This window comes from Patella vulgata, chromosome 2, assembly GCF_932274485.2.
Source record: "Patella vulgata chromosome 2, xgPatVulg1.2, whole genome shotgun sequence".
NCBI lineage: Eukaryota > Metazoa > Mollusca > Gastropoda > Patellidae > Patella > Patella vulgata.
In genome coordinates, this window is record NC_065880.2 from 53,617,771 (window position 1) to 53,631,417 (window position 13,647).

Below are 13,647 nucleotides of genomic sequence, written 5' to 3' on the forward strand. Positions count from 1 at the left end.
TTTTTTTTCTCGTTTTCTTCTCTTTTTTGGTGATATGTCAATAACTTTTATGTCATAGTATTAAACAATGTCGTTTTTTCTTTATCAGTCACACGTGCCAGATCCGGACATCTGCCAAAACTGAAGCAAGTGCACAACATAATGACCTCATATGACGGAGGGCAAGAAACAATGGCACATTATTAACATATTGTCAGAATTGTCATTAAATAAAATGTCCAAATGATAACAGGAAGATCTCAAATGATGACAGGAACATTAACTTATCTTTTAAAACCGGTATATAGTCCCTAAAGCATTCACAGCGGAACACTAGATATCGGTAGAATTCATCCTCGTATGTCCCAAATGCTTCACTTTGATTTTGAGAGATTCTAACGCGTCGACAGAAAAGTTTTCGGAAACAGATGGGCGAAAACCAGGCGTATACCTATCGAATTAACAAATCTTTGATATAAATAACAAGTTTAGTCTTTTAAAAAATGTGTTGACTAGACTTTAGATTACATCACATACATTCCATTTGTAAGATTTGTAAATCGATTATTGTTACTATAGCAATAAGGTGGTTCCATACAAACACTGAGTAATGCACCTCCAGCACGCTTTGTTTTCTTCACAGTCGGGATTGACAATCTGCTGTGCAATACATTAGGTTTACTTGGATACTCCAATGGAAAATGTATGATTTAAAAGAAAATGTTACATTCGATGCCAAGTAAACTAAGTGATTTGAACATTTTGAAGATGCATTTACCTAATAATAACATTACTCACAAAGCCATCGAATAAATATGTACGTTTATGTCTTTGATTTGAATACACATGTATAGATTTATGACAGGCTTACAATGCCACAGGAAGATGTACTGTTAATGAGAGTTTCCTTATGGAAAGGATGAAACTACAGTTTTAGATTCGTGAAACTCTCAGTCTTCACCTATAGGGTTGCGGTAATCGACGTGATTAAATATGAACAAAACTTATGTTCGTGTCACATCGACTTACCAGCATGGTGAATTGGAGTCACACAAATCGTTCATGCTCGCATGCTTTCTTTACTTCATCATACTTGTTTCCTTTATTATATAATGAGTTATCGTTCTTTTTTAAAATTATAATAATCATGGCATTTTAAACAATGGTTAAAATGAAAACCATTAATAATTACTAAAATGTATTTTCTGATGTACAGGCCTATACCTTCACATTTTATCAAGAAAATTTCTTGGGTATTTGCCTTTTTCATTGCTTTAGTAATCGGGCAATTGGCCACTGAATATTTTGCTTACTTGGATTTCAGAATCTGTTCCCTGTAAATTCGGTCAATTGAGTGAATACAAGAATGTGAAATAGCACGCGATGTGGATATGTGTAACGACATAACGAATTAGTGTTGAACCATTATTACAATTATTCGGGGCTAAAACTGACTTTGAACACGTTTGAAGTGAGATTTCGTATCAGTTATAACATGCTAGGTCACGGTCTTAATAACTCCAAATCAAAATTAACATGTAATTAACGTGTCTTATATATCATGGTTTGAATTAAATATAAACAACTAGGATAATCAAATGGATTGCCAGTTCAAACGAATTGAGTAATACCAGTACCACTTGTGTCATCTTATTTTATTAAGATGGCCGGCTATTTTACCACTCTAATTCAATCCCGGTCAACAATAATTAAAGTATACCAAAGTTGGGTTTAAAATGGGAATCTTTTGTGTACCTACCTACCTCTTATTATTATTATTATATTTTGGCACCGCGTTTTTGCCCCCCCCCCCCCCCCAAAAAAAAAAATAATAATAAAAATTTCAGAAAATTCGGTAATCAACCCTACATTCCTACTCAGTCATAACTTGCATGTTATAGAGTCCCAGGCGAATCCTTACCAAATCCATCCTGCTGTAAACCTATAAACAATAACACGTGAATTGAGAAGTGCTTTTTACGATCCTCAAAATTTTTGGGTATGGGATATTTATTCACTATATGATACACTTACTCCGTTCGTTTGACACTTTCCTCTCTGGTTGGATAAGCTAGTGATTTGGCGACAGCTCTATTTATCTCGACGATCTGTGTCTGAAACACTGCCAGACTGAATTTCGGATAGTCTTTTTTTCATAATTTCCTGGGGGATGCCCCCAGGATCCCCCGTTGCCGTTCATTTGACACTTTCCACTCTATTCGTATAAACTAGTGATTAGACGACAGTTTGGTCAACTCTATTATCTCCGGTAGTCTATTTTTCAAAAAATTTTCTGGAGGAGGCCTCATACCAATCGAATAAACCTGCCTTCAAAACCTGAATGCATGACTCTTCACATTTCCACACGTAATCCACTATGTCTTTTAAGTATGGGCCTACTTCTTTTTACCCACCAACCCTATAGCTAAATATATGTAGTTGAATATGAAACGACATGAAATGTGGTTTAACGTCCTACTTTTCTGCGTCAACTTGCCTAATAAAGACTTACATATGTCACACAGTACTATTTGATCCGGGTAGTAGCGTTTCTTTCAATTCTAACTGCCAAAGGGTTCTTTTACATGCAGAATAATATGTAAATGTACCTCGGGTTTTCGTCCAATTAGAAGGACTAAACGCCGTTCCTTGCCAGGCCCCTTCCGTCACCACTGACATGGGGGAAACCAGACTGTGTATTCCCGAGGAACTTTCTTGGTCAATACCGGGATCGATCCCGGGACCTTCTTTTTAGTGAGTCGGTGGTTCCCAGATATTAAATCTACAGATGATTATTGTAGACATTCTGGTGTGTCACAAGGATCGGTTCTAGGCCCATTTATTTATGCGTCCTTTTAGACTTTGATTGTGTCCTTGTCGCTCAAAAATGTATAGGCTATCAGCTAATTCATATAGCGTAGAGCACCTGTGGCCCTTTTGAGGCTTGTCGAAGTGTTCAGCATTCTTAAGAGTTTCGCGGGGGAAGAGGGTCAGTGATAAAAAAAAATGTCTAAAATTCAGTTTGAAATTGTTGGTTTTCAGTCAATAAATTTCAGTATCTGATATGAATGGCGATCATCATGCTTAGCTATGGGTTGACGTACATGTATCCCGTTTGTGATCAGAATGGGTGTGCCAGTGAATTGTGAACAAACATGAATGTAATGAAGTTACAAAACACATATTGCTGCATTCATATTTGTTTCATAATGTTAGGGTGTATGAGAGATTATGTGAAGAATGGTGGCGTGCGTCTTTTGTTCGAATGCCCCGAATTTTGGAGATCTGATTGAGCAGAGCGAATGCGGATGATTTGTGAACTGTCCCTAGGGGTGCGCGAGTGGAAAAGGGTTGGGCACGCCAATTCAAATTTTCTATACAAACTGGGTTTCTGCAACCGGATATTAATGTTTTGTGAATACAGAATGGAGTAAGTTTTCATAGAATTAGAGTGGTAGATTCACGTCTGACAAATTTTTAATAGCCTCACTACCATTACCGCGAAACGTCATTAGAGAAGTATCATTTCTCTTGTTCAAGCTGACGTCAGTCTGTATTTCAGTTGTTTATATAACTTCAATTTTCTTGAAGTTGCCTTTTCTATTAAAATCAGTCTGGACAATACTATAAGATCTCGATTCGGAAGTCAAGAGACATGCGTTTCTACGGGTACATGTAATTACTAACGGCTACTGTAACGACTGGCTGATGAAGACGGCTTTGTGGGAAATTTTGCCCGGATAGTGGCCTACTCTTATTTCGAATTCCAACTGTCAAGGGATCTTTTACGTGCCTACCGATGTGTACACGGGACCTCGGCTAAAAAAGATAATGGCTAACAAAAACTGTGTAGCTATGGTGGCTGAAAGCGTCCATTTAGAAGGCCGCGTTTCTAGATGTAACGCGAACAGCAACCCAGCACCATATAAATCGTTAGACAAATCTGTACAACATTTGCACTATCACTACAGTATGCTCTTTCTTGCAAGATAAGATAAGTAAAATCAATATCAATATTTAAATTTTTTGTATTTTTTTTTTTATTGTCATTTATTTAGATTTATTATTGAAAGCAACATGATATCACAATGTAGGAAAATGTTTTGAACATAAAATGCAATAGGAGATTGCAGTAATTTGTGTGGCTATTATATAACTTCAAATATAATACTGAAATAATGTATTTCGAGTAATAAAAAAAAATGGCTTGAAACAAAATCATAATATAATTCAAATTACAAGTTTAACTAATATCTTAACAATTTAACTTCTTTCAAAATATCCTTTGACATAAATTTATAACAGAAAAGAAGCAATTTAATAAATCCAACCTCATTAAAATAGTATACTAAATGGTAATCATTTCAGCTTATAAACAATTCATACTTCTTTTTCCCTTTATACAATTGTAATTTTATTTTCAACACCTCATGACAATGATCTTTATATCATTTTGTATATAGGTCAAGGTAAAAGAATGCATGCAATCATGATAATAAATATGAATATATTGCACATATGAAGGCAACCCCTAGTATGTATAATGTAGATCTAAAACTTTTGAATTTTAACAGGCCCCTAAGAAATGAAAAATTTCAAGATTTCAAATAAGAAATGTGTGCTTTAAATAGTTATTGTGTATAAATTACATTTTTTTAGAATGGATGCATTTCTTCACAACCCAGGTCAAAAAGGAATATTGGAGTTGATTGCTATTCTTCCCATTACTTTTATCAAGCTTGTTAAACAAGATTAATGGAAGTTACAAAATTACAAGGCAATATTTTTCTCTTTGATATCTGATATATAATAAGCAAGACATTTACAAAATAAAAAAAGCTTAACAGATCTTTAGCTTAATATATAAAAAGCTTCCATTTTGTCTTGTAATGGTCTCATGCATAGTTGAAAGATAGTGCTAACTACAATTTAAACAACGGCAGCAATAAAATAATCAACAACTATATTTCATTTAACAGTGTGCCATTTGTTTTTGATGCAATCTGTCTTGTTGCGAAATTACTTCTATCAAAGTTGTAAAAAATAGTATGCAAAATACTTCAAGATATTTGATGCAAACTATATTAATAATTAACATAGCATCATGTATATAATCTTTCCACATAAAACAGTTTATCATATATCTATATACAACTCCTACGAATTTATAGGATTTCGTTGGATCATCATAACTATTAATCACATTGCCTTACAATCAAAAAGTGTTTTTTTCTCCCATCTTCTAAAAGTCTTAAAACAAAAACAAAACAAAAAATCTTGTATCCTCTTAAACTTAATGGAATGTTTATTGTATCAAAAGACTTTCTCTTCAGGTCAAATTAACACCACTACGAAAGATGACATCTTGAAAAATAACATACAAAAATATCACAAAATAACAATTTTTAAGGTTTCAGTGCAGACAAGCATTTAAAAGCACAAATGCTTTACTCTATGGCTTAATAATATGGAAATTTTAAAGTACATCTGTACCAAGATTTTGAAATGTATTGATAGAAAAAATGTTATAAATTGAATAAAATTTTGATATTTGCTTTTAAATAGTTTGTTTTAATCAAAATGTAAAAAATGGCAAGAAGTAAAGAGCAATAACTTGAATGTTTTCATATTTAGTTAGAGGTTGAAATTTACAATTTTCATCATTGTAATTCAGGCACATAATGTAAATTGCACATTATTCAAAGTACACATAACAAATCATTTATGGAGTTTGGAAAAAATAAACAGATATGTGTATCTCCATAGTATTATAGTCTTCAACAGTCTTTAACTTATAGCACTTTAAAAGTTTGTAATTTGCATCACATGGGGAACAGCACTTGATTAGAATCTGTTTATAGTTTACGGCAAAGGGAGAAACCCCAGATGAAAATATTAAAGATTCCACTGGAGCTTGAAACAATAATATAAATTAACTTTAGGAACCATCACTTTTAACAAATAAATAGTTTTAAACAGAAAATATTTCATAAATAATTAGATAGTTTTAATTCTTAATATTTGGCCAGGAGTTAACATACAAGAGTATATTAAATTTAATAGTACATTGTTTTCAATAAATAGAATACACAGAGGAATGGACTGGCTTTTAAACAGAATTTGACTAGTATCATAAACTGGTAAAACTAGATAGAAATAATGGTAGTGTTTCTAATTCTTTTATGATTAGGAAGATTATGATTTGGAATTTTCCATTTATTAGTGTTTAAATTGTCTTTTTTTTAACTACGATGTCACACTTGTCACTGGTATATGGTAGAATCTATAAAAAATTCTTTGGATTTGTTGACATAATATCCCATGATGGTTAGCTACAATTTAATTATTATCAGTACAGATTTTTCACAAATTGGACGCTCTCAACATAATGACTGAAAGACCTGTTAAACCACATAAAAATTATTTTGAAAAACTTTCACAATATGATCAAATTTTTGCCATTTTTGATTCCATTCAAAAAGAATATCGTTTTAAACAAACCGCTCACATGTTTGAATTTTTTCTCCAGATTTGCAAATTTTAAAAAAGTGTTCATCAATAACAACTGAGAGAATTCATCACAATTTTCCATAAAATTTATTCTCACTGGGTGGTAGAGATTAAAAAATGGCAGCAAAAAAGACACCATATTGTGATTGCTTTCAGAATTTAAAAACTTTCTTTGTGGTTTTCATTATACTGCATGTGGATACTTGTCTTTCACACAACATTCATTCATTCATTCCATTTTCCACTTTCAAACTATCAACAAACACAAAATAAGTTCTTATGTCCACTTTTAATTAAGTGGATATCTATCACAGATATCTATAGCCTTTTACTGATCAGGCGAGAGAGTATATCGTTCTAGTATAGAAGCTGAAGGTAACCACCCAGTGTGCCACAAATCAACAGCTTGACATCTTTGTACATATCCACAAGTTTGCATCTCGATGATGATTTAAAAGACTAGACAATCTTCTTTTTTTTTTGTATATTATTGTATAACAGCATGTCCACACAGATTCACACATTTTTAATATCTGATAGTTGTGGTTATATTGTGATGTGAACACATGTAATGAACGTTCACATGATAATATTATTATATAATTGAGTCTGTCCATGGCACACACTTTTACTTTCAGCTTTAGCAAAGATCCTTTCCCTTCCATTGGGTGATCAGAACACCTCTGGTTTTGATCGGCAGTAAGGACTTCATGCTGAACTTTCTTTGAAGATATTTTGATCTGTAAAATTTAACCATCCGTGGCTCACGTCATATACTTCATGACTGCTCTTAGCGCATATAACAGTTCAGCTTGCATTCTCGCCTCTAACAGCATCAAGTTCACATGTACCTGTAAAGACAAAAATACCCAGTGTAAGTAAACTAACTCAAACTTCAAATCAATTACTATTTTATCACTTCTTGACACCACTTTATTTAAAACATAAAATAATAGCACTGCATGTATTTATTTATGGTATGCAGTTGAATGTATTTCTTATCACCCATACATCACATAGTGAGCCATGAAATCATGCATTAAGGGGTTATAAAGTTCAATTTGCTATGAATCACATGCATTGTTAGCAGGTGGTAATACTACATGATATCCTGTAGTTAATTCAGTGATCAGTGAATGAATTATTAGTAGGCCAAGAATATAATTACAATAGTAAGGTCAAGGTCGATGAAATATTCAAATCACTTGATTTTATGGTACTTTTGTTGTTTATTGCTTGCAATATCTGTGTGTTGTGTCTTGTCCACAGGTGTAACTTATTGGTTTCTTTGTGGTGCAGTACTCCTGTACTTGCAATACACTGAAAACCATACTGTAAAACTACCATTATGAAAAATAGTTACCTTTTCCGAATGTTTGAATTCTTTCATAACACCATCGTAATCTTTTTTTGTTAGCCTTTCGGGGTAACAAGTGACAGTCTTGATGTAAGCTTTTAAGTTTCGTTCTAATAATTGGTTAACTTCACCATAATTGTAATCGTCATGGCGGATACCATACATGCAGTGTATATAACTCCAAATGGCCTTTCTAAACGAAGACGTGTCGACTTGAGTATTGTTTCCCATTCTGTAAATAAAGATAACGTTATCCTAAATATTTGTGAATAAAAATAAGGTTTTCATAATAAAAGCTTTTTCAAAAGTATAAAAAAAAAATGTTTGGTAATTTCATTTATCCAGGGGTAATGATTATAATAAATCAAACTGAAGATTATTGAGTAGTATCAATCACATGAATTAAATGGAATATACAATGATTGATTGGCTAATTAAATATAGATTAAAATTGCTTACGTATAATAAGTAAGATTGTACGCCATATTAAATTTGTCATCTAATAGAGTTCCAATTTCATTATACAGTCTGTTTGCCAGAGAAAACCCATGTTCTTCCCAGGAATAATCTTGGGCCCGGAACGAAGGGATTTCTGTCACTGAGTCCCTCTTGGCAAAATCCTTGTAGGTGAAATTTGGGTCTTCAACATATCGTAAAATATCTGCACGTGGAGATGGAATCTTTTGGCTAGTAGTTACTGAAAGAAAACAATTTTTTTTTATTATCTTATTATAAATAACATCTGACTTCAAACAGATTGTCTAGCAAACGTAACCATATGCAACCTCTTACACAAAACATAACAATAAATCAATTCTTATTTTAACTTACTTTCAGCACTTTGACTTTCAACTTTTGCAAAGTCTTTTAATCTCTCCTCAATTGTTAACTCTTCTTCTTTCCTCTCTGTTAATTCTTTCATTCTAGCCATCAGAGCAGATAAACCACCTTCTTCATCAGAATTCTGCAATAACAACACTGAAATAAATTCCACATCGAAAACGAAGAACACAATTTTCAAACAGTTTTCCATAAAATTTTATCTTCACTAATATTTCACTTCTGTAGAGTATTTTTTAATTTTATAACCTACAAAAATAAATTTGAATTTTACCAAACTATGAATTTAAAATGACTTAATAAACAACTGTAAAAGATACAATCCTATATAAAGAAAATCAACTTACATTTGCTGAATCTGATAATGACGAACTGTCACTGGAATAGGAATCATCATTGTCTACATGATTGGAAGAAAATGTGTGACCATTCTGGAAATCTATTTCATCGTTTAAACCACAACCAAAAACAAATGTTGATAGCGCATGAAAATGCGTACATAAGATGAGGGCATGCGTCAACTCTGATAAACTCCAGCGATTTTTTCCAGCAATCAGTTTCTGCAAATAAAAAGAACAGACAAATTAAAACTCAATCCTAAGAATTGAAAAATATTCATTTGTATTTCATTTTGTTTGTATTACTGACATTAGTAAGTTCATAAAATTTGTAATGTTTTTTTTTTAATCCATTAAATTATAACAATAAATTTACAAATAAATTATTTCATCTACACTTACTTCAATATGTTCTTTAGTTATTAACCATGGTCTGTGAGCGAGAATTTTGTTAATTTCCAAAAAATCCTGGAGTTTCTGGGGAACATAGTCAATACCTTTCAGCCACTCAGGGTTACCTCCATGAAGTAGAAATTCTTGGGCTTGTAATTTTATTAAATAACTACACTGATGGCGACCACAAGCCTGTAATCACAACAGAAATAAACTACAATTTATAGTGGATAAATCAAATTTGCTTAGAAACTTTCAGATAATCTAATATAATTCAATTATTGATTAAATTCTTAAACTATAGATTAATTACTGACTTAATTATTAAGAAGAGAGCTTAAAAGTATAGATTTAAAATGAAACTCCAATTAAGAATTAATTATCTAGAATCATACCATTATGGAAATGTAGTGCCGATAGTCAAAGGGCAAAGGGCCATCTTCGTGTAGAAGGTAGTGTTGGGTTTTTAAAAAGCAATCCAAATAATCGGGATGGTATGACATCAATTGTATTATATTTGGAACCCTGTTGTTTTGGATGAAAGCCTCCATAAACAAAAGCTTTGTCTGGAAGGAAAAGTATACAAAATTAAAATAATTTTCATAAAATCAATATTTATTTTCAATCATTGAATCAGTGCACACCCGTTTATGAATGATGACTATTCATTTTATTTTCAAAGGTTCTACAAAAGGCATAGGCCTAATAAGGTATAGTAATGCATAGTGCCATACTTCTGAAAACAAACAATGAAGTTGCCTTGCATGATGCATAATATTTTAAACGAGTAAGATTGTGGCTGGTTGATTTGTTTCCTTCTGCTCACTCAGGATGGCTTCAAGGGTTTTTACCTTTCTAATAATAACCCCGTGGTCCGAGTCAAACAACCAATAGGATGTCGATCTATTTATAGGTCTCACATACACAGTCTCTAAGAGTCGAACCTCAATTTTACAGTAACGCTAGCTGGGAACAATATTGTTTACTTTAGGTCAGCCAGTTTGACAACTAAACCACACCTAAACAAAGCTAGCTTATTGTCCACTCACGTAGAGGGGAATTCTATGCTATAATTTGTACAATTATAAATGTCTATTTTTACTAACATTAAAATTTAACGCTGACTTTAACCGTAATGCACATTACTGACTGCCAACAATTACTGAATATTCATGAGTGAAACTTTCCATTCAAGATAAATCTATTTGTAGCATCAATCCTAAGCAGACACTGGCCTATTCATGTGGCAATTTAATAAGGATATAAATTGTGGGATTTCCCATTAATCGGGTATGCCGGGCAGCATTGCATCAGTATGCTTTTTCTGGAACAAGCCGGTACCAAATAGTTGCTATTAATCTCCGGCTATTTCATCAGCTTGTATTTCCGATCGTACGACTGGTTTGGGTATTGCATCAACACGTTGGCTGTTGTTATGAATGAAAGAAACATGATATTGTCCTATTGATTGTCGCACCTTTCGTGGTACGCGATAATATCTTTATTATTATTCATATATTTGTACGGCTATTTCATCAGCCAGCATAAGCGGAATTCCACACACATACACGTGTTAATTATTGATTTAATTGTACTAAATGAAAATTACATAAATAATTGTATCTAAAAAAAACACATAGATAGGCTTACCTGTTCATCTTCGGTGTCAACTGGGACAACCTGAAACAATAAAAAGATAAATTAGTATTCCAACAAACTCAAATTTACTAATGACATTGAAAAATCAAGCATAAAATCTAGCTTTATTATCTTTATAATTATTGTCAGTGATAGATTTTCTCAGAAAATATCGGGTTCTTTCCCTCCCATTACGATTATGATACCAAGTAACTGACAGTGTTTAAAATGCAGCGTTGACTTTAAAAATTGGATGGACATTAATTGTTATAGTGTCCATCATGTAGATCAAGTAGGATTATGCACTTTACTAGGTTAAACTTCCATTATTCAACATTAAAAATATTGCACACCTAGTGTTGCAAAAACTTCTAGATAGTTAGGCTACACTAAATTTCTATAGATCTGATCATTTCTAACCTGTGCAGCCTACATCAACTATTACTATTAACTTAAACTAAGTTCAAATTAGTGAAGGTTATGAACTGGCATTAGGCATACTATAAGGTAAGCTTGTATAATAAATATAACGAGAAAATTATGAAAATTCTATGAATAGGCCTAATTTAAATCAGGTACTGTATGGAATCATCTTCTGCTTTGATTTGATAATGATAGTTCATTCTCTAGCCTAGTGCTGGAAGGATTAAAGAGTCTATATTTTTGTCAAACAATATAAAAACAGGTTAGGTCTTGAACTCATTTGTTGGACCTCTCTCTTTTACAGTTTTATTTATCTTGTAGACAAATAAACTCTTCTTAACTTTTATCAAACAAAGACGGTGAATTTATGAAATTCGGATCTGAAGAGTGGATTTTAAGCCTACTTTTTAAATTTCCAAATACGAATAGAGTCTACGATGGTCACATTTCTATAACAGTGATTGCAAGAAATGAAATGTCAATTACATTCAGATGTCAAATAACAGTGTGTTCAAAATCTGAAGCTAGCCTAACACTAACAGCTGACTGGTTTCTCTACTTAGTACTTGACGATACGAGAACAAAGCCAGACTGTGTCCCAGTCCCACTCCCAGTATTTTTCCTATACTGGAATTAACATAATAAATTAAGTGGTGAATTAAGAATCACAAAACCGCTTCGGTTCCAAAATTGACACACAATTGTAACCCTTTTGACGAAATATATATTAAAATATAAAATATGCAAACTGAAAGTTAATAGCAGACGGCTAATTTCTACTATTTGTAGACTCTCGAACGCCGTGGATGAAAGTTGATGGAAAGAGAACATCACATATTTTCATTAAAATATTCAACTTACAGAAAATCCAGTTTGTACGGAGGCTTCCCTAGGTTGTATATCCTCAACCGGTATCATTTTAATCAAATATGGTTATTGTAAAATCCTTTCTTATTACATCACTCATAGAATCAGTATCAGACTACTTTGCTAGCCGGCAGACGATAACTGACTGACGAAGCTTTGTTCAGATCAGCTGACTGCGGCTAAATGACCTTTGACATACGCATGGTAATCAAGTGTCAATCACATGGAAGCCCCGCCTACGGCAGGTGCGCTCGCTACATTGCTAACTAACGAAATATTGCTTTATTTTGACATAATGACAAGCTGCTTTGCTTTTAATTATTTATAAATCTGACGCTCTATTTCTAACACCTTGCTATGAATAATATTTTATTATGAATAATACATTATCTTTAGTTATGAATTTCCACATTTGTATTTCAACTAATTCAGGCCACACACCACAAGAGAGAGAGAGAGAGAGAGAGAGAGAGAGAGAGAGAGAGACTCATAGAGAGAGAGATGGGTTTAACTAGGTCATTTCGGGACTAACACATGGTTCAATTTTATTTCAAGCATTCGCTTGCGCATACCTGGGTCTGTGGTACTAATTAGTGGGAGGAAACCGGAGGACCCGCAGAAAACCCAAGAGGTTGGACAGGCGACCCTACTCCTTGGCACGTACAACCGGGGAATCGAAACCACGTCAGTTGACTCAATGACAGACTTTATAATACAGCGCTAACCATTCAGCCATCCAACCCAGAGCCTGACCCCCCCCCCCCACACACACACACCCCACCCCCACAATCGAATATTAAGAAGATAGTCTATAGGCGGATTTTTTTCACGCTCGTCTGGCACCTTTTGTTTTTCTTTCGATTTTTTTGTCCGGATTAAAATTTGCGAATTACTTAGAAATTAAAAAAAAAAAAAAAAAAAAAAAAAAAAAAAAAAGGGCCTACAATACTATCATGATACCGCCTGGTGTTTCCTATTCATAATATAAATTATATAAATATCTGTTAATTACCTGACAACACACACAAATTATATTTTCAGTAACCATAATAAATAATCCACTGCTGTATGAAATGCACAATTAACTTTTCATAAACTGGACTGTTTTACTAGTTTTAGTGTTTACTTCTGCACCAATATTGGCTATATTATATAATAATATAAATCAAATGATGCAAACTTTTTAAATTATATTATTATATAACAAATTCTTGATTTTCCTTCTTAGTTCTTATAACAATTCACCAAATGATGCAAACTTTTAAAATTATATTATATAACAAATTCTTGATTTTCCTTCTT

At 32.9% G+C, this 13,647-nt stretch overlaps 1 protein-coding gene across 4 annotated transcripts in view; it reads right to left on the reverse strand.

The window, feature by feature from the left end:
• Positions 1-3,995: 3,995 nt before the first annotated feature.
• The window catches only part of LOC126809590 (sestrin-1), a 28,548-nt gene continuing 18,896 nt past the window's right edge, over positions 3,996-13,647 (reverse strand). The window contains exons 1-9 of one of the 4 annotated variants that reach the window (XM_050534223.2): positions 13,358-13,505; positions 11,068-11,097; positions 9,813-9,983; positions 9,427-9,609; positions 9,034-9,246; positions 8,678-8,810; positions 8,306-8,543; positions 7,853-8,078; positions 3,996-7,340 (exon numbers count right to left, since the gene is read on the reverse strand). In XM_050534223.2, coding sequence (XP_050390180.1) covers positions 7,254-7,340; positions 7,853-8,078; positions 8,306-8,543; positions 8,678-8,810; positions 9,034-9,246; positions 9,427-9,609; positions 9,813-9,983; positions 11,068-11,097; positions 13,358-13,393 — 1,317 coding nt within the window. In that variant the 5' untranslated portion in view covers positions 13,394-13,505 and the 3' untranslated portion in view covers positions 3,996-7,253. Of the gene's footprint in view, positions 7,341-7,852; positions 8,079-8,305; positions 8,544-8,677; positions 8,811-9,033; positions 9,247-9,426; positions 9,610-9,812; positions 9,984-10,151; positions 10,174-11,067; positions 11,098-12,339; positions 12,503-13,357; positions 13,506-13,647 lie in introns of those variants that run through there. The other 3 variants (XM_050534222.2, XM_050534221.2, XM_050534224.2) reach the window with 3 other exon arrangements.